General features: G+C 38.1%; 2 protein-coding genes across 5 annotated transcripts; both read left to right on the forward strand.

Moving 5' to 3' along the window:
* LOC109834955 (pectinesterase-like) lies at positions 4,937–9,710 on the forward strand. Its single transcript, XM_020402963.1, has 3 exons — positions 4,937–5,012; positions 8,457–8,714; positions 8,953–9,710. Exons 1-3 carry the CDS (start codon positions 4,937–4,939, stop codon positions 9,708–9,710), a joined length of 1,092 nt encoding a protein of 363 aa, XP_020258552.1.
* On the forward strand, positions 11,920–19,947 carry LOC109833786 (microtubule-associated protein 70-2-like). 4 transcript variants are annotated; one of them, XM_020401598.1, is made up of 11 exons: positions 11,921–12,271; positions 12,353–12,438; positions 13,469–13,534; positions 13,613–13,783; positions 15,571–15,741; positions 15,837–15,992; positions 16,172–16,318; positions 16,437–16,508; positions 16,629–17,159; positions 17,229–17,416; positions 19,489–19,947. In XM_020401598.1, exons 1-11 carry the CDS (start codon positions 12,064–12,066, stop codon positions 19,514–19,516), a joined length of 1,824 nt encoding a protein of 607 aa, XP_020257187.1. In that variant the 5' UTR covers positions 11,921–12,063; the 3' UTR covers positions 19,517–19,947. The 4 variants fall into 4 exon arrangements, with proteins under 4 accessions (XP_020257186.1, XP_020257187.1, XP_020257188.1 ...); XM_020401599.1 differs by lacking the exon at positions 11,921–12,271 and adding an exon at positions 13,198–13,264 and having other exon boundaries at positions 12,364–12,438; XM_020401601.1 differs by lacking the exon at positions 11,921–12,271 and adding an exon at positions 13,213–13,264 and having other exon boundaries at positions 12,373–12,438.

The raw sequence follows: 20,029 nt of genomic DNA on the forward strand, positions 1-20,029 counted from the left end.
ATAAAGTTAATTAATTTATCGGCACATGATTTCCACACGATATCTCCATTAATGAAAAACAACGTAGTCTGAAATTCAGATGATGAAGTTGCTATAAATTAGTTTAGATGGTATAAATGGGGCTACAACTTATTTGCAAATAACCTCATGACTAAAAAAATTTATTGTCACATGCATGATTCCCCGAGGCATCACAACCTAACCACAGCCTAACGAGAAAACATTATTGTCTGAGATTCATGAAATGTAAGTGTTAATAAAAAATAAGAGGAGATAAGTAGCTGCATCTGTTGGGGATTCGTCCTATTGACAACCTGTCAAATGAACCCTCTCACGGAGTGTGCCCTCCGGATCTTGTGTTGAAAGAAGACAAGAAGAAATCACAGCAAATAAAAGAAAACTTTGCAAAGGAAAAATAAAAAACACCAAAATTTTAACGAGGTTCGGCAACTTGCCTACATTCTCGGGAGCCATACAAAAAAATTCCTTTGAATATTAAAGAAGATTACAAAGCTTGCAAGAGATGATCTCAAACTCCTCAAGATTACTCAAAAAGAACTTTGTTTTTATTTCTCAAGGCGCGAGATTTTCTCTGAAAAATCGCTGCTCAAGGCGTTGCAAAAATCGCCGCCAACATCGCTACAGGAATCGCTCCGAAAAAAGTCGCGTTTAAGTGGCGGCCAGGGTTCCCTATTTATAGGGAAACCCTAGGTCAAAACAGATTAGGAATCTGTTTTCTGCGAGTTCGCCTGTCTGCGAAGCTCGCTTGTATGACTTATGTTCGCCTGAACATAGTCAAGCTCGCATGAACTGCTTCGCCTGCACTTGGATCTCGCTTGTACTTGGAGCTCGCCTGAACCTCCAAAGCTCGCCCGATCTTCCAAGTTCGCCTGAACTTCCAAAGCTCGCCTGAACTGCAGGTTCGTCTGAACTCAGTTTCGAGCTTCGCTTGAACTTCCAAGTTCGCCTGAACTATCAAGTTTGCCTGAACTATCAAGTTCGCCTGATTTCTTAACTTAGAGAAATCTTTACTTTGCATGTTTGTTCTAAGGTTTGGGTCTATACCCGAAACCAACAATCTCCCACTTGGAGACCAAACTTCCATCAACAAGCTCTCTTCAACTTAGCAAACACCTACTTCAACCGGAGAATCTCTTTCTTCAATTTAATATCTTTCTCATAGTGTGTCTCCGCCCTCATCTCCTACGCATGAAGGCCAACTGAAATTGTGTACAACTCTAATTTCTGAATGGTCACTACTTTTGTCAATATATTTGCAGGATTTTGGCTCCCCAAAATATTCTCTAATAGTAACTTCTCATCCTCTATCAACGAGCGTATGAAATGGTAATGTACGTCGATATTCTTCGTTCTGGCATGATATACTGGGTTCTTGGCAAGGTGTATAGTACTATGACTATCATAATAAAGAACTATGTTCCCCCGCTTTAGACCCAACTCTTCCAGACATCCGGTAAACCAAATCATCTCCTTACTAGCTTCAATTACTACGACATACTCTGTCTCAGTCGTGGACAAAGTCACTATCTTCTGCAAACGTAAGACCCAGCTCACTGCTGTCGACCCTAAGGTATAAACATACCCCGTGGTGCTTCGCCTTGTATCATGATCTCCGGCGAAATCTGCATCCACGTATCACTACAGTACCAATTCTTTTTTCCCAAAACACAATGGTAGATCTGTATTCTCTCTCAAGTATCTCAGGATCCACTTCACGGCCTCCCAATGCTGCTTCCTTAGGTTACTTGCAAACCTGCTCACAACTCCCATTGCATGGGTGATATCCGGTCTCGTGCAGACTATTGCATACATCAGACTATCAATGGCTGATGAATATGACACTTTTCTCATGTGCTCCTCCTATGCATCTGTCTTGGGCGATTGCTCCTCATATAACCTGAATTGACTTCCAAGGGGCGTACTAACGGCCTTAGCATTCTGTATGTTGAATCTCTGAAGTACCTTCTCAATGTATTCAACCTGACTCAACTTTAACGTCCCTTCAACCACATTCCGACTGATTCGCATACGAAGAATCTGCTTGCATGTACCAAATTTTTCATAGCAAACTCCTTTGCCAAATGCTTCTTCAACTTATTTATCTCCTGTAAACACGATCCTGCAACTAACATGTCATCTACATATAACAATAACATGATATAGCTGGACTCAAACCTCTTGAAGTAGCAGCAATGATCTGAGTTACACCTTCCATAACCATTGCTCTGCATGAAGTTATTAAACTTCTTGTACCACTGTCTTGAAGTCTATTTCAAACTGTATAAGCTCTTCTTAAGCCTACACAACATCTCTTCCTTTCCTTCCTCAATGAAGCAAACATGTTACTTCATGTAGATTTTTTCATCCAAGTCACCATGAAGAAAGGCAGTCTTTACATCCAACTGCTCAAGATAGAGATTTTCAGCAGCTACTAAGCTGAACACCACCATGATAGTTGTGAGCTTCACTACAGGAAAAAATATCTATGTATAATCCACTCATTCTCTCTGTTGGAATCCTTTCACAACTAATCTGACATTGTACCTCTTGCTTTCGTCACTCTCCTACTTGACTCGGTAAATCCACTTGTTATGTAAGATTTTCTTCTGTACAGGTAGCTGGGCTAACTCCCATGTCTCGTTCAAGTGAAGAGAATCCATCTCTTCTTGCATCGCATGCTCCCACTGTTGAGACTCACTAACTTGCATGGCCTCCTCATATCATTCCGGTTCTCCGCTATCTATCAAAAGTAAGCAATCAAGTGACGAAAGATATCTGGATTTGGTTTGGGTACCCTGGATGACCTCCTAAGATCCGCGCCCTGGGAAGTCGTCTCTACACATGAATTCTCCTTTGTTTTTCGGTCAGAACTGACATTGTCTCCCCCATCTGGAAGTTCCTCTAAATCCATGTACTCAGATCCACCTGCATCCTTAGTATTGCTCCCACTGCTTTGACTATCCTTGGCATTGTCTCTGTCCTTATATATCACCTCTTCATTGAATATGACATCTCGGCTTTTGATGATTTTCCTGTTCTTCTCATCCCTCAGACGATATCCGAACTCATCAATGCCGTATTCAATGAATGTATACTTCTGTGACTTAGCTTCTAGCTTGTCTCTGATATGGTCACTAATATGAACATATGCCACGCAACCAAAGACTCTCAAGTGTGAGAGATTAACCTTCTTGACATTCCAAACCTCTTCTGGAATCCTAAAGTCTAATGGGACTGAAGGCTCATAATTAATTAAGTACCCTGATGTATCCACCGCGTCTGCCCAAAATGTCTTGGGTAGACCTGCATGTAGACGTATGCTCCTCGCACGCTCTGTCAATGTTCTATTCATTCTCTCTGTAACACTGTTCTGTTGCGGTGTCCCTAGAGTAGTCCTCTTTAAACGAATCCCAAAATGTCCTCGGTTAGCTTTCCGTCTGAGTGTAAAATCTTCATACTCTCCTCACTCATGTGTCCCAACCTATTGTGCTACAGATCTGCACTTTCCTTACCAGCTGCAATTGCGAGGTGTCACTCGCATGTGAAGTTAGGTGGAGTGTTCAGGTTTTATTACCACGGGCAACTGCTATAGTACCGTTGGAGATTTTCCATGAATTCCCGATAAATATCGTAACATAGCCTTCTGCTCCAAGCTGGCCAACCTGAACAAGATTCCTCTTCAGCTTCGGTACATGTCTGACGTTCTTCATATTCCACTTAGATCCCTTTATCTGTATTTGCACGTCACCTCTTCCCACAATACTACAGGACTCGTTATCCCCCAGGTACACTTTCCTAAAATCCATTGCTACATAGTTCTGAAGAAGCTTCCTATTAGCAGTAGTGTGGAATGAGGCTCTCGAATCAATAACCTATGAATCGAATCACTGTCAATAGCAAGGATCAATGCATCTTCCATGATATGAGCCTCCTGCTCATTTGTATCCTTCTTTGATGCTTTACAGACTAAAGACATATGGGCCTCCTGGCCGCAGTTCCAACATTTCCCTTTGATAGACCTCACATTCGAGTTTGACTTCTTCTTCTTCAACTTTGATCGATTCCTATTCTAATTACCCTTATTACGGTTTCGGGCTCTCTGCTCTAGACTTAGGGCCGAACCTGAACTTTCTGATTCGTGCGATTTTCTTCTAACCTCTGTTTGTTGGAAAATTTGTAATAAAAAAAATGAAAGAATTAAATTTGATTTATTCTTTCTAACTGTTTAGAAAAAAAAGAATGTTTATAACTCTCTCAATCTCGATTACAATTTAAATTCCCGATTATAAAAGAGGAGAGAATTGATGTAAATTCTTCCCTTTATTTAATTCTGGGTTTTTCACGGAAGCGATGGAATGCCTCCCTCGAATGTTCGCTTCGAGTTTGCTCTCAATTGATGATCTGGACGTCTTCCTTTGCTGGAACAATTAACTTGCGTGACAAGTTTGAAAAAGAACTATTAACGAGTTTATGAACTCAGGATGAGTTGGAACTCTATGAAAAGAGTTGTTTGAGCCGAAAATTCGGTTAATAGCCAAGTGTTAAAATTCTCTGTTGCCAAGAAGCTCTCTAGCCGATCTCCTGGAGATTTGATCAAAAATCAAATTTTTTAGAAAAATCCGACTCCAGGTCCTCTTTTACCAAAATCGCCAATCTCTTGGATGATCTGATCCAAAAAAATCCAAACCCCTCTCTGATTGGTTTGTTGAGATTTTATAGGAAGATAAGGTGTGTAACTAACCCCTTAATCCGCTCCAACGTGGACGAGATTCCCTCAGATCGTAGGAAAAACAGTTCTGAAACCGTTTAGCTCATGTTTGAATGAGTCAAACGCCTCCAGCTGACATTCTGGAATCGAACTCTGCGTCTCAGGTTTGGGACACAGAGTTAGGCATTCGCTTAATGCTGAAATGCAATGGTCGCATTACGTTTTGAAGCTGAAACGCTGAAAACGCAGGGGCCGCCTGTGTTTCGAAGGTTGAACTTCAGAGGTAAGTTACGCGTTTAGAAGAAATTGTTGACCTGTAATCTCTTCTATAGAGTGTTGCAAAGACCATTGTTTAGTAATCTTCACTTTAGCTATTTGGGGTGTGAGAGTCGTCAGATTGTAACTCTCACAGTTGATCGTGAAGGCTATTAAATCAGAGCTTTCATTAGTCGTCGTGAAGATCATTGAATTGTAACATTTCTCGATCTACGTAAAAATCCTCTAATTATAGCTTTCATTTGTTGACATGAAAGTCGTCTGATTGTAACTTTTTTTATCGAGATGCTGATGTAAAAGTCGTCAAATTGTAACTTTCTTTGTCGAGATGCTGATGTAAAAGTCGTCAAATTGTAACTTCCATCATTGAAGTTTGGTAGGGACCAACTATCTATTGTGATTTTTAAATAGCCTACAATCTCCTCGGATAGAATTATACTAACAACCTCGTTCAGTTTCAACTTCTCCTTCCCTGCAGAGTTGCTAATTGCGGTCACGTAATCTACCTAACTATCTGACAACTGCGATAATATTAATAGGGCCTGCACTTCGTCATCAAACGTGGTGTAGACTGATATGAGTTGATCAACAATCGTGTTGAACTCGTTGAGATGCATCGTGAAGGAACATCATTCTGCCATCTTAAGATTGAAGAGTGTTTTGACGAGATGCACCTTGTTTGTAGCTGACGGTTGCTCGTACATCTTTGCGATCACTTCCATAAGCCCTACCATCATCTTCTTCTTTAATATATTGTGTGTGACTGATTTTACGAGCGACAATCGGATCTGTCCTAAAGTCTTTCGATCCACTATTTCCCAGTTCTCGTTGGTCTCATCCTTCTTCTTTCTTTTTGTTTTACCCATCAACGGACGGTAAAGATCCTTCTGGTACAGATAGTCCTCCATCTGTGACTTCCAGTAGGCGAAGTCTAATCCGTCAAACTTCTCAATCTTTGAATTACCTTCTTCTGCCATAGCTCTTACACAAATCTAATTCGAACGAAGCTCTGAAACCAGTTATTGGGGATTCGTCCTATCGACAACCTGTCAAATAAACCCTCTCGCGGAACGTGCCCTCCGAATCTTGTGTTGAAAGAAGGCAAGAAAAAATCACAACAAATGAAAAAAACTTTGCAAAGAAAAAATAGAAGAGAGAACACCAAAATTTTAACGAGGTTCGACAACTTGCCTACGTTCTCGAGAACCACACAAAAAATTTCCTTTGAATATTAAAGAAGATTACAAACTTGCAAGAGATGATCTCAAACTCCTTGAGATCACTAAAAAAGAACTCTCTTTTTATTTCTCAAGGCGCGAGATTTCTCTCTGAAAAATCACCGCTCAAGCCGCTGCAAAAATCGCCGCCAAAATCGCTATAGGAATCGCTCTGGAAAAAGTCGCGTTTAAGTGGCGGCCAGGGTTCCCTATTTATAGGGAAACCCTAGGTCAAAACAAATTAGGAATCTGTTTTCTACGAGTTTGCCTAACTGCGAAACTCGCCTGTATGACTTATGTTCGCCTGAACATAGTCAAGCTCGTCTGAACTGCTTCGCCTGCACTTGGAGCTCGCCTGTACCTCCAAAGCTCGCATGATCTTTCGGTCCGCCTGAACTTCCAAAGCTCGCATGAACTGCAGGTTTGCCTGAACTCAGCTTCGAGCGTTGCCTGTATGAGATTTATATACCTGTATTGATTAATTAGGTAAACTAATGTAATAATTATCTGAAGATCCACATGTAGCTCATTATTAGCCTTGTCTTTACTATCCAAGCAAATTCATCGATACATGCTTGACTGTTCGAATCATAAAAAGAGGTGCAATACTGGGTGTAGACGATACTTCGTCAAAATTATTTTACCAAATTTATGGACATTAATTCTTAGTAAAACATTTGTTATCTACTCTGTTGTCGATCAAAAATAGAATATTTGTTCCTTGAACTTGTGAATCAGCAATCTTCTGTTTGATAATCGATTCTATCTAAACAGATGGCCATTCTTCAAAATAAATAAAATAAAATAAACTAAAATAAAAAAAGGGGTACTCAATGGTTTTTCTAATGGGAAATGATAAATTGATTTTCAACACTACCTCACCATATTGTGATGTCTAGCAAAAAAGGAAGAGGAGGAGGTCTGTCAATTTAAAATAGATGATATTCATGCGAAAAATAGGCAAAATGCATTAGCCCAAGCTAAGCTGACTTGTCCTGATTAGCACCAAGTAAGAGATCAAGATTATGTTGAGCACCATGATTCGACCGCTTGTTCAAACATACAACCACAAAGTTAACATCATCAAACACATGCATCACGAACTTAAACATCATCGTTGTCATCATTACTATCATTATCATCAGCATATTAATCTTCTTAATTCAATCTCTAAAATGACCATTGAGGTGTTGCATTAACTAACATAAGGAGATATCCTCATAAGTTTTCTTGGTTCGTCTTCAAAGAAAAAAAATTCGTTAGGCAGAAAACATGCTGACATTGGACAACTGAAGAACTTGCCTATCGACGATTCGGGTCCTTTTCATTGTAAATTTCTTCAGTCACAGCCCTATTAATATTTATACGAACTCTGTGTTCATTTCCTCTAAAAATAAGGTCAATCGCACGGTAATGGATTAGAACCATAATTGACCTTTAAAAATATTTATTAGCAAAAATAATACACCTTAATTCGTGGGTAAATTTCGCTTAACCCCCTATCTTATGGCTCATTTTGAGGTAACCCCCCTGATCTTTAAACACGTCACTTAACCTCTCTAACTTTGAAACCGAGTCACACACAAAAAAAAAAAAATGGTTGCATTTTTTCAACATACCACCCCAACTGCCAAACCCCCATTTTCTCCAAACGTATCCCCAAATTTTCAACATTAACTATTTTCAGAACGTCCTTCAACCTTTTAACATCTCTTTTAGAAAATCCAAACTCCTAACAATAGTTTCGAAAAAAGAGGGGAAGTTTCAGAAAACCCCCTGTTACGCAATTTGGGGTGTATTCTGCAAAAAAAGTTGCAAACAATTGGATTTTGTGATACGCCCAAAAGTTCAGGGGATGAAACATTTTTAAAGTTCAGGTGCGTTTCACAAAATAGGCCAAAAGGTAGGTTTATCCGTTTATGTGAGAGATTTACCCTTAATTCTCCATGGACAAATTAAGTATGAGACGTGTGAGACTTTGATGACCTTAATCTCTTAACTATGGGTGTCTCAAACTACGATCAGGTCGGCTAATTACATAAGAATACTCCTAATGGGTCTCAGCTGCCGTGACCCAAAACACAAACCAGTTCTTTGAACTTAAATTAGCAAGTAAATGCTAGCTTGTACAAACAAAATTCTTTTCTCTACGTGCACTAGTATATATGGTCTGCATCTTTATGCAATATCTAAGTATCAACATTCACGCATGAATTCTTTCCTAGAACTTTCAGGCCAGCGCTTCGCTCCAAATGTCGTCGTCTCTAAAGATGGCAATGGCAATTACACCACAATTAGTGAAGCTGTGGAATCTATTCCTGGTTCAGCGAAGGGGAGTTATGTAATTTATGTAAAGAGCGGGATTTACCGAGAAAATATTACCATATCAAGGCCTTATGTCATTCTTGTTGGTGACGGAGCGAGCAAGACAATTGTTCGTAGCAAACTCAATAATGATGATGGATACAACATTCGGAACTCTGCTGCAGTTGGTTTGTTCTCATTTGTCTTCTTGAATTTTATTGTTCATTTATTCAGTAATTTTTCTTAGCACTTTTTCAGCATATTTATTTGGTCATTCTTTGATTTTCTTTTTTCTTTCAAGTTTACACGTTTGGTATAATTTCCAGTTTGACATACATAAGGTCAATGCTTTCCCCTGCAGTTACTTTTCCGCCCTCTGTTTGCAAATCTTACAGTTTCTATGGCATTGTATTTGACAAAATTAAGATATACATGACAATAATTTGCTTATCAACTTATTTGCATACCCTTTAAGTATGGAGACTAATTTCATTTTTTTTTTGCCAGCTATAGCTGCAGATAACTTCATCGGCAAATTCATTTCATTTGAAAATACATCAGGACCACAGAAACACCAAGCGGTCGCATTAATGAGCAACGGAGACAAATGTGCCTTCTACCAATGTTCATTCAAAGGCTATCAAGATACTCTATACATAAACCAAGGGCGACAATTCTTCAGAGAATGCAAAATATACGGAACAATCGATTTCATCTTCGGCGACGCAGCTGCAGTAATCCAAAACTCCAGCATCATACTACAAAAACCAATTCCAGGACAACAAAATGTGATAACTGCTCAGGGAAGAGAAGATAAAACAAAGAAAACAGGAATCGTAATTCACAACTGTAATATTATTACCGCAAATAATTTTCAATCAGGAGATGCAAAATGTTATCTTGGGAGGCCATGGAAGAAGTACTCGAGGACCGTGATAATGAAGACGTATATTCATAAAGCTATAGAGTCCTCTGGTTGGCTTGATATGGACGGTAACCATGGTACTGTCGTGTACAGGGAGTACGATAACTACGGACCGAGTGCGGGTACAAGTGATCGAGTTAGATGGGCAGGGTATAAAGTGCTGAAGACTGAAGAAGCGAAGGCATATACAGTTAAAAGGTTTATTGATGGAAATCACTGGTTATCGTCTACCGGTATCCCATTCACCTCTGGGCTGTAATGTAGAAACCTGTGAACTTTGATACCATGAGTTTAGAATTTGTAAGATCTGTGTGCTTCTTTTACTTAGATTTTAAAGGATCTGTACAGTTTATTTTGTTGTTTGTTGAAAATCTCAAAATTTTTAAGCAAGATGAGCAATACAAATGTTGCAAAGAGGTTCGTACTGCCCTGTTAAGTGCTAGTTTACAAAACCTGCTAGCCCAAATGTAACCCATTTTCCTATAATTTTTGATTGAAATGAGCAATTGATAGTGTTTTCTTTCTCTGGTCCAAGAGCAGCTGATAGTTGCAGTAACTAGTTCTAAGAGTTCCATTTGTGAGAGCAACCGATTGGCAAGGTATAGTTTTTAACAAGATTGGATAACCAAAAGTCCTTAAGTTCCTCATCACCACATTCCCATTCCTTTCCCTATTCCGATGTCCTCAATTTTTATGATTCATGTACTTAGCCCATTCGATAATCTGAAGGACTAAATAATTAATCCGTTAAATAAGTTTTATTTTAGCTCTTGTGATCAGTTTTAGTGTTTGAGAATAACAATGATTTTGACTATTTTCTTTATAATTAGAAGTGTTAACTCTTAATCATTCTAAATAGGAGTATTAGTAAACCCCTCATTTTGAGGAGTTAACTCATTTTAATCTCTCTAGAGGGATTAACTTAACCTTTCTATATTTTTTATGTTTGGAAAATTATGGAGGGTTAACTCACTTTAACTAGGTTTTTTTGTGTTTGACGGGTTAAGAAGGGGTTAAGTGAGGGGTTGAGTTAAGTCTCCTTAACCCCTCACTTAACCCTTTGCCAAACGGTATCTAATGGAGTAGTTTTAAGCATGTAAGTAAGTGTAATATTATTACTAAATCTAGTTTCTTAGTATTACATGAGTTTTCATCTAAATATAAGATTAATGGTTTTTTGTCCAAATGTGAAAATTGCAACTCATAACAACAAGCAAGCAACTTGATCAAAGAAATTTTGTCTGAAAGTTCAGTAATCCACGCAATAGAAAGAAGAGGCGGGGGTTTCAGCAAAAATTCCTTCTAACGGCAGAGCAGCAGGAAAATGATCGATATAAAGAGACCGCCTTTCATCATTTCCTTAGGGCAGATTACACTAAACCCCAACAACTTTCAAAATCGCACTAAAACCCCTAATACACTAAACAGTCTAAACCCCTAATATCTTTTGAGTAAATTACACTAAACCACCAATACCTTTCAAAATGCTTTTTTTATGTAGGTTTTTCGGTTCATATTAATTGGGGTTATCTTCAAGACACTAAAACTTATTGCGTTATTTTCTGCAATTTCAAAAAGTTATTGGGGGTTAACTGCGATTTTGTAAGTTATTGGAGTTTATAGCAAAATACTAAAAGTTCTTGGGTGTTTAGTGTAATTTAACCTTTCTTTTAGGGAGAAATTTTTAAAATTGCCCCATTTACATTTTTAATCCTAAAAATCAACCCACTTTCAAAAATATTATAGAAATCGATCCAGTTTCGACCATATCAGCTGTGTGGCTAGAAACCGGGTTGATTTAGAAAACATAGTTCTCTAATTAGCCCAGGTTAACAACCCTAGCTAATTAGAGACCATGTAACCACGACTTTACGTGCTAATTAGCTCAAGTAATTGAAGTCTTTACGCGCTAAATGCCTTCTAATTTGTTGGGTTGGCAACCCCGTCACCCCGGTTGATTAGTGCACTGTTTTTTTTAAATCGATCCAGCTTCTTACCTCGCGGCCACGGTGACCGAAAATAGATCGATTTCTATAATATTTATGAAAGTGGGTCGATTTGTGAGATTAAATGTGCAAATAAGGCTATTTTGAAAATCAGTTTTTCTATAGAGTGCCGATGAGCATTCTATAAGAAAGTAGAGAGATAGAGATGAATGAATTATGCACAGAAATTAATACAAATCAAGGTGCACATGATATCTCTCTCCTTCCTTTTGTAAAAATCAGCTTCTTACTCTTTAGAAATTAATGCAAATCATTGCGCTCTCGTCAAATTATCCACAGAAATTAATGCAAATCATTGCGCTCGTCAAATTATCCACAGAAATTAATGCAAATCATTGCGCTCGTCAAATTATCCACAGAAATTAATGCAAATCATTGCGCTCGTCAAATTATCCACAGAAATTAATGCAAATCCAGCTTCTTACTCTTCAGCACTGTAAAAATATACCCTCTCTCTCAGAGGTTTAAAGCGAGCAAGAGAAGAAGAAAAACAAGTACCATTTCTTTCTTGCTCTAATTATTACTATTTCAAGAAATAAAGTTCTTTCAGAAAGACGAAGCAAAACCCTAGCTCCTTGATGTGAGACAGTACGATTCAGATCGGAGATGGCGGATCCTAACGGCGGAGGAGTCGGCAATGCGATGCCGTCGCTGACGGCGTCAGTGTCCTTCAAAGGGGAGGGGAAGTCGTCGGCGATGTTGAAGAGGAGGCCGTCGGTGAAACCTAGCTCGGAGACGGAGGAGTTCATCAATTTGTTGCACGGATCGGATCCGGTGAGGGTCGAGCTCAGCCGCCTCGAGAACGAAGTTAGAGGTCCGAATGTGGTTCGATTACCTTAGGTCAATTTTGTTATGTAGCATTTTTATTTTTTTCCCTGATTTTTTTTTTGTTCAGATAAGGATCGGGAACTGGGAGAGGCGCATGGGGAGATTAGGGCGCTGAGGTTGTCGGAGCGAGCTAGAGAGAAGGCGGTTGAAGAGGTCTCAGATTTTATGTCTTTTTTTTTGAAAAAAAGTGCACTTTGGTAGTTATCTATGAATGTAGTAGGATAAATTTGACCTTTTTCTCTAAAGTTTATGTTAATCCATAAAAAATTCCTAGTACTTTGGAACAAATATAATCAGTCTGATATGAAAGTGAGAGTTATAATAAGGTTTATATCTACTGACACATGATTTATTCAGAGGAATGTTTCTGATATTTGCATTTAGTTAGAATTCTTTTCCTATTATGAAGGGAGGCGGATGCATATAGCGAAGCAGGCAGGCAATTGTAGCCCTAACGATCTAGAAATTACCTTCTAAATCCTTTGCTAATTAGAATGTTCCCCCCGTAGATATAAAAAACTTGCATTCCTACGTGAATTTTCAAACAATTCACATTTAGCATTATAGATTAGCAGTCCATTTGAAATTACTAGCTCATTTTCATTTAGGTAATAGATACTTGTCGTCCGTCCCTCTTAAGAAATTTTTTCTGGATCCACCACTGATTATGAACTGGTAATTTGGTTAAGTAGTCTATGTTGGGTAATGCAAATTCGTTGTGAAATGCCATCCAATTTCTTGGTTAAATGTCATGTGCCTGCATTTTATCTCTGGTATGAAATGATGAATGGTGAATGTCATCTGATTACTTGTCGTCTGTGTAGTAATTATGCATTTGTTCGAGTCTCCTCAGATAATGTCGTCATTACTGCGTATGATTCGTGAGATGTTTTTCCTTCTTTTACTTTGCAGTACATTTTTTTGTAGATGTGTTATCTTGAAAGGTGGTTCACATCTACAGCTGTTTTCATTTGAAAGAGTAAGTAACAGGTCCAATGTCTTTGTTATTTGCATGTCTATTTTGTTTGTGTGGTTGAGCTTTATCAAAATTGCATTTCACAGACCTCTATTTCAGTAAATAGTTTTCTTTGCTTTTTCGCCATCTGCATTCAGTGTTCTTTTGAGTTTTCTGGATTGCTCCTTTTTAGTGTTGATATGAATTGATTGCTCCGTCTTATTTCAGTTAACAGATGAACTGACTAAGGTGGATGAGAAGCTCAAGTTAACAGAATCTCTTCTAGAAAACAAGGTAGTTGAGTTATTTTATGTACTCCATTGTTCTTCCTTTCCACTGGAGACAGGACTTTATGAGGACATGACTTTGCAGAACCTTGAAATCAAAAAGATAAATGATGAGAGAAAAGCAGCCATGGCTGCTCAGTTCGCTGCAGAAGCTACCCTCAGGAGGGTTCATGCAGCTCAAAAAGATGATGACATGCCCCCTATTGAAGCTATCCTTGCGCCACTTGAGGCAGAGCTAAAGCTAGCTCGGCAAGAGGTACGTGCAGTCTTGTTCTTGTGATTTTGGGATTAATTGATGTATCATATACTAACTACTCATCTAACAATACTAATTATTTAGAGCTTGTGCTTTCTTTTGGATACAATAACCTACATAAATTTATTTTTTAATTGGAAAAGATTTAAATGTATTCACAATTTGTTATGATTACATGAGTAAATTTTAGATCTCTGATAAATTATAATACGTCAAATTCAGTTTTCTTGACATGTATAGAACATAAATTTGATGAGGTATTGTGGTCCTCTGTTATATTTCAAAATTAAGATATGATGTCCAAGGATGATCACCCACCATTTGTAAGATTGAATATCTACTAGTTCTGTAAGAAAGTTTCAAGTGCAACATGCATGTTTCGTTGTCTAATCATTTTTATCATGGAATAGTGATTGCTCTAGCTATGCACATTTTGCATATATATCCATTTGGCATCAGAGTGCTACATCATATAACCATATGCAAGAACATACTGTCCAATGTTTTAATATTTCTCCAAATACTCTCCCAAGAGGGCAGTTTTGGAGAATAAATCTCAGAAGAGATACTCCAAAAACGAAGTGACACAGTTATCAAATCAGTTGCTAACTGCTTCACATTAACCCTTAATGAGCATATACCACATCCATGGCCTTGGAAATCTTGGCCTGCAAAGCCTTGCACAAAACCTGGATAGAGCAATCTCCAAATTCCAGAAGACTATAAACAGATCTGGACAAAGATATAAGCTAACTAGAGTATTCTAGGATTTGCTTTCACCTGCAAGCTATAATATACCATGAGATTCCATATGGCGCTCTGGCTTTAGTATGCCTTAGGTACGAAATTGCTTCCTGGTGTCAAATCATATCCAATTAGTATTTCCCTCCTTTTACTAGATGTTCTCTTACTCTAGTGGTATTTGGAAGCTTACTGATTGGTCGCATGAGTGCAATTGGTTTATTACATATGCTAAGGCTAGCAAGCTTATGTGGCATAGTTGTCTTCCTGCATATGCTTACCTTGTGAGGGATTTATTACCTCACAGAGAGGATTATTAGAAGGAAGGAAGATGCTTGTAAAACTTATGTTGTGTACTTCTCTTGCGTTTATTTCACTTTGAGTTGTGCTTTATTGTTGGTCCTATTTTGACGGAAAAGGCTAGATAATGATGATTAATCAACAAGCAACAACATGAATCATATCGACATTCTTCTAATAGTTGCAATTTGCTACACCTAACTTCTCCATATTTCTTGATAGGGTAAGACATGCTGCTAAGTGCTAACACGCTGCAGTTCAGTTTGGAGATTATAAGTGTCTTCCAGACTATTCCTCATTATCTCCATACCGCTCCTTGTGTGTGTGCGCGTGCCCGCGTGTGTGGTGGGTGGGGGGACTTTGGGAATTTTACTGCTTTTAAAAATTTTCCAACCAGCAGAAGATGTAATTGCCTACATGTGTGATGTGTAGAGTTCTCTTCAACAGGACTTCAAGTTTCATGCATCCCATAAACAGTACAGAGAGTGTTGCCTATCAAATCTCTTATGTCAAGGGTGTTATTGAAGTCCCTTCACCTGCAGAATTATTGCTTGCAATTTAGCAGTGTTTCCTTTCTGATATTGTACTCATCAGCCCTGAACTGACATCTTCTGGTTTTATTAATATGAGAGCTAAATAGTTACACCAGTTAGCTACTTTTTCATAGATGTTCTTCTCATCATAGAACCCCTTTTTCTTCATTCTTTTATCACCATATTTTCTGAGTCAATGCATTGTTTATGCAGATCGCAAAGCTGCAAGAAGATAACAGGGCATTGGATCGCCTCACTAAATCAAAAGAAGCAGCATTACTAGATGCAGAAAGAACAGTTCAGATTGCTCTGGCAAAAGCTTCCATGGTGGATGATTTGCAAAATAAGAACCAGGAACTAATGAAACAAATCGAAATATGTCAGGTATGTAGAAACTTTTATTTATTTTTTTAATTCTGGAATTAGGTTCTGGTTCATGCAAGTTCCATTGCCGTCTTTTTATACTTTTTGTACAATAGGAAGAGAACAAGATCCTCGACAAAATGCACCGCCAAAAGGTTGCAGAAGTTGAGAAGCTTAGCCAGACAGTGCGAGAGCTAGAAGAGTCTGTTCTTGCAGGTGGGGCTACTGCAAACGCAGTGAGAGATTACCAGAGGAAATTTCAAGAAATGAATGTAATTTTTCTTGCTTGTTTTCAAATCTAGAGTTTCTGTAATTTCTTGAACCACACCAATTCTTCTAGTCTTCTGCAAGCCCTAACCCTTTTTTGAGGGACGCAAGCCCCAAGGTTGCTTTGCACTTCTTTTTACTTGATTTTGGTTATTTTCAACCAATACATTACATTCCATATTAGGTAGAGAGGAAAACCCTTGATCGTGAACTTGCCCGTGCGAAAGTTACAGCTAATAGGGTTGCTGTTGTTGTGGCAAATGAATGGAAGGGTGCTAGTGACAAAGTAATGCCTGTCAAACAATGGCTTGAAGAACGAAGGTTTATGCAGGTAAATCTGTTATGTTTTCTGTAAGATTTATGTCTGAGTTTTGTTCATGGGATTTGACAGAGGTCAATGTCTTTTGATGTTCTATTTCAATCTAAGTTTGGATTAGCTTTTCTAACAGGGAGAAATGCAACAACTGCGAGATAAGCTTGCTGTGGCAGAACGCTCTGCCAGGTCTGAAGCTCAATTAAAGGTTTCCTCCACGACTCTTCTCTCCAAGCTCAGCAGCATGTTATTTATTCATTATTTTTGGACACATTATTTCATTTATCACTAAAAGAACAAGTAAGAGCTCATTCTTTTTTACTCACAGGAAAAGTATCTCTTGCGCCTTAAAGTATTAGAAGAGGGTTTGAGAATGTCTGGGGCCAGCTATCGCCCTAATTTAGATGGAAGAAACATAAACAATGGTCCCTCACGTCGCCAATCACTAGGTGGAGCTGAAAATTTTTCCAGGTTGTCTCCTAATGGCTTTCCACCTAAGAGAACGTCCTCATTTCAGTTCAGATCTTCTCTTTCAAGTAGCGCTAGTACAGTATTGAAGCATGCCAAATGTACATCAAAGTCTTTTGATGGTGGTAGCAGTTCTCTTGACCGTAGTAAAAGCCTTGCCAATGGAGGGCCCCTTTCATTGAATAAATCTTCTGATAGGACTAACGGTAATGATACGCAAAGCAGTTGGAAGGATAATACAGATGAAAACCCCAGTGAGTTCCCTAATATCAAGGCAGATGATTCCGTATCTGGAGTGTTATATGACATGCTGCAAAAGGAAGTGGTCACCCTGAGGAAAGCATGTCATGAAAAGGACCAAAGCTTGAAAGATAAAGATGATGCAATTGAGGTAGACGCTTGTTTGACTTGCTCACATCGTTAATGTGGTCTAATCATATTTTAACCTTTTGTCATTCAGATGCTGTCCAAAAAGGTTGATACACTGACTAAAGCAATGGAAGTGGAGGCAAAGAAAATGAGAAGAGAAGTTGCTGCCATAGAGAAGGAGGTCGCTGCCATGCAAGTAAACAAGGAGCAAGATAGTAGGATCAAGCGGGTTGGTAGTTCCAAGGCTCCTGCAAATGGTTCACAGGTTCATTCCATGAGGTATATCAATTACCCTTACTATTTTTGGTAGTCGACCTCAAATGTTTGAGGTAAAGGCTGCATTGTTTTTTTTTTGTCATTGCTAATATATTGTTCTTGGATTATAGTTTTTTTGCAGCCTAAGTTTGTCGAAAATTTTCATATCTTTTATTTAAAGGTTATGTGGATTGCAGTAAGTTTTTCTTTCGGTTGTTTCTTGCCATAAAGATTCATATGTAACAAACTGATGCTTGAACTTGAATTTTGGACAGCCCGGAGTCCATAATTAATCTATTCCTCGATCTTTTCCTCGATTTTCTCCTAAATAGCAAGAACCTATCTAAACTTTGTTTTACTTAAAATTTAACTGACATTTAATATATCACCATTTGTACTAAGCTTGAGAAATGGACAACCCAGAGTCCATAATTAATCTATTCCTTGATCTTCTCCTAAATAGCAAGAACATATCTAAACTTTGTTTTACTTAAAATTTAACTGACATTTAATATATCACCATTTATACTAAGCACATTATAGCAATTTTTCTTAGTTATAACATATTAGTGATGAACGACTGCCATGTTTCTATTGATGGGTTTTCTTTTCTTATTTACAACTTATTGATGTTGTTGGGTTTAAGCATATGTGTCCGTTTTAGTTTTGTAAGTGACAAAAATCATCGTGATCATTTATAAAACTGGGCGGGCACACGTGTGGGCACTAGGGGTGTTAACGGAGCGGATACGGCTCAGATATGGCACTTACCATATCCATATCCGCTTACCCATCTCGGATACGGATACGGATACGGATATACGTCGGTAAGAAAAATTCATATCCATATCCGTCAAAATCGGATACGGTTACGGATATAGATGCGAATATATAAACGGATATGCATCCGGATACAAAAAGGATATGAGAAAACTAGATAGTATTCAGAAAAATATAGTCATGTGATACAAAAAGAGTTCGTTAATATGTTCATTATGATTGAAAAGCTAAGATTAGACATCTTGATCATCAAAATTAACCACAAATCCATAATTTAAGAATCGAAACTATCGTAAGAGTATTACCAATATGTATTCGGATATTTTCGGATACAGATATTTCACTACAAAACCATATCCGCAACCATATCCTATTGGTAATAGATTTGAGTAACCATATCCGTATCCTAACGGATACGGTTACGGATATTTCCTCGGATACGGATACGGTTTGACACCCCTAATGGGCACGCGTGCTCGTGCACGCACCCCTTATTTGCATATATTGGGATTACTTGTAAAAGTTTGAAATTGAAGTGTTAACGTAAAACTCTTCTATAAGTAGCTATGCATTATATGTTACAAGTATACAATGATCAATGTGGAAATAACCATAAAATGTTTTAATTTGTGGGTAATACATAGTGAGTTAATTTCTCAAATGAAGTTTGGAGTTGCCCTACTGAACCATTAGGGATGGGAGTGTTTGTTCCAAGTTGGTATGATGTTGTATTAGGGAATACCAAAGATATTTCTCCTCTTCACCAGAGCTGAGTTGTTCCCTGATCAATCAGTTGCTTCAATAATGCTCCTGGTCAATTTGATAAAATGCTCAATTTTATTTCTGGCAAGCAAAATGCAGTTCTTAATGTATCTTGCAGCAACAAAAAAAAAGAAAAAAAAGAAAAGAACTTATCACTCATTTGCTTTAAATATTTTACTTTAGATTTCAACGGGGTAAATGCTTCATCTTAGCCCGAACAATTTAGCTCCACCAACATCCTGTCAGTTTCAAATGTGGTTGCTGGAACTACTGAAACTTCAATAGGAGACAATCTTTTCTACTGTAAGACTCGTCAACAGCTTTAATTCACGAGAGCCAATGACAAGTGACCTGCTATTCAAAATCTAATATCTTAGTAAATAAAATCTAATAATGTCTGGCATCACTGTTCTGTAGATTTAAAGTTTCACTGACAAATTTTGATAGTTTACAAGCTTAATGATAGCAGATTGTTTACTTTCTATTCAGTTGGAATATGCATACGTGCATCTTTGTTGTGTTACTATAGTTTGATTTTGTTCATCTGTGTGCAGGCGCATGCGAAGTGGTATGATGAAATGAATTCCCAGATGTACTCGCATCAAACAAGTTAAAGAATTATCCACAGGGCTCTCATCCTTCTCTTCTTCCGCATCTTACTCGGATAGAACAAAGCATCCGTAGTCTTGGGGAGTGCATCAGAGGAGAGAGGGCTCTACCTCAGACTTATTGTAGCGAATCTGGCTATTTAGTATGATGAAGGCAGCGTAGTGTATTGTTTATTGTATAGGTTGGTGATCCCTATATTACTTACTACTTTTTTGTAAGATGCGGGTCGTGTTCACTTTCTGCTCCGAGGTTGTGAATATTTTTATTGTTATCGTAATTTCATACAGCATAGTGCTCGAAATCGGGTTTCACATTGTTGTGTTCACAGTTTAATTTTTTGTAGGATGTACGCTCATTATTGGTTACTACTAGTAAATCCGAAAACCCCTTGAAGAGGTTTAAGATTTGTGAAACTGTGACTCTTCATGTTTGTTTTCATTTAGTGATTATTATTATTATTCTTTTCTTTTTTTTTTTTTTTTTTTT

The sequence above is a fragment of the Asparagus officinalis genome, chromosome 3 (assembly GCF_001876935.1).
Source record: "Asparagus officinalis chromosome 3, Aspof.V1, whole genome shotgun sequence".
Lineage (NCBI taxonomy): Eukaryota > Viridiplantae > Streptophyta > Magnoliopsida > Asparagales > Asparagaceae > Asparagus > Asparagus officinalis.

Bases quoted from the DNA above. Each gene is read 5' to 3' on its own strand.
- LOC109834955 (XM_020402963.1), top strand. From the start codon at position 4,937: ATGGTCGCATTACGTTTTGAAGCTGAAACGCTGAAAACGCAGGGGCCG. The intron at 5,013-8,456 runs GTAAGTTACGCG...TAGAACTTTCAG, and splicing joins TCGAAGGTTGAACTTCAGAG to GCCAGCGCTTCGCTCCAAAT. The intron at 8,715-8,952 runs GTTTGTTCTCAT...GACAAAATTAAG, and splicing joins TCGGAACTCTGCTGCAGTTG to ATATACATGACAATAATTTG.
- LOC109833786 (XM_020401597.1), top strand. From the start codon at position 12,064: ATGGCGGATCCTAACGGCGGAGGAGTCGGCAATGCGATGCCGTCGCTG. The intron at 12,272-12,352 runs GTCCGAATGTGG...TTTTTTGTTCAG, and splicing joins CCTCGAGAACGAAGTTAGAG to ATAAGGATCGGGAACTGGGA. The intron at 12,439-13,468 runs GTCTCAGATTTT...GTCTTATTTCAG, and splicing joins GAGAGAAGGCGGTTGAAGAG to TTAACAGATGAACTGACTAA.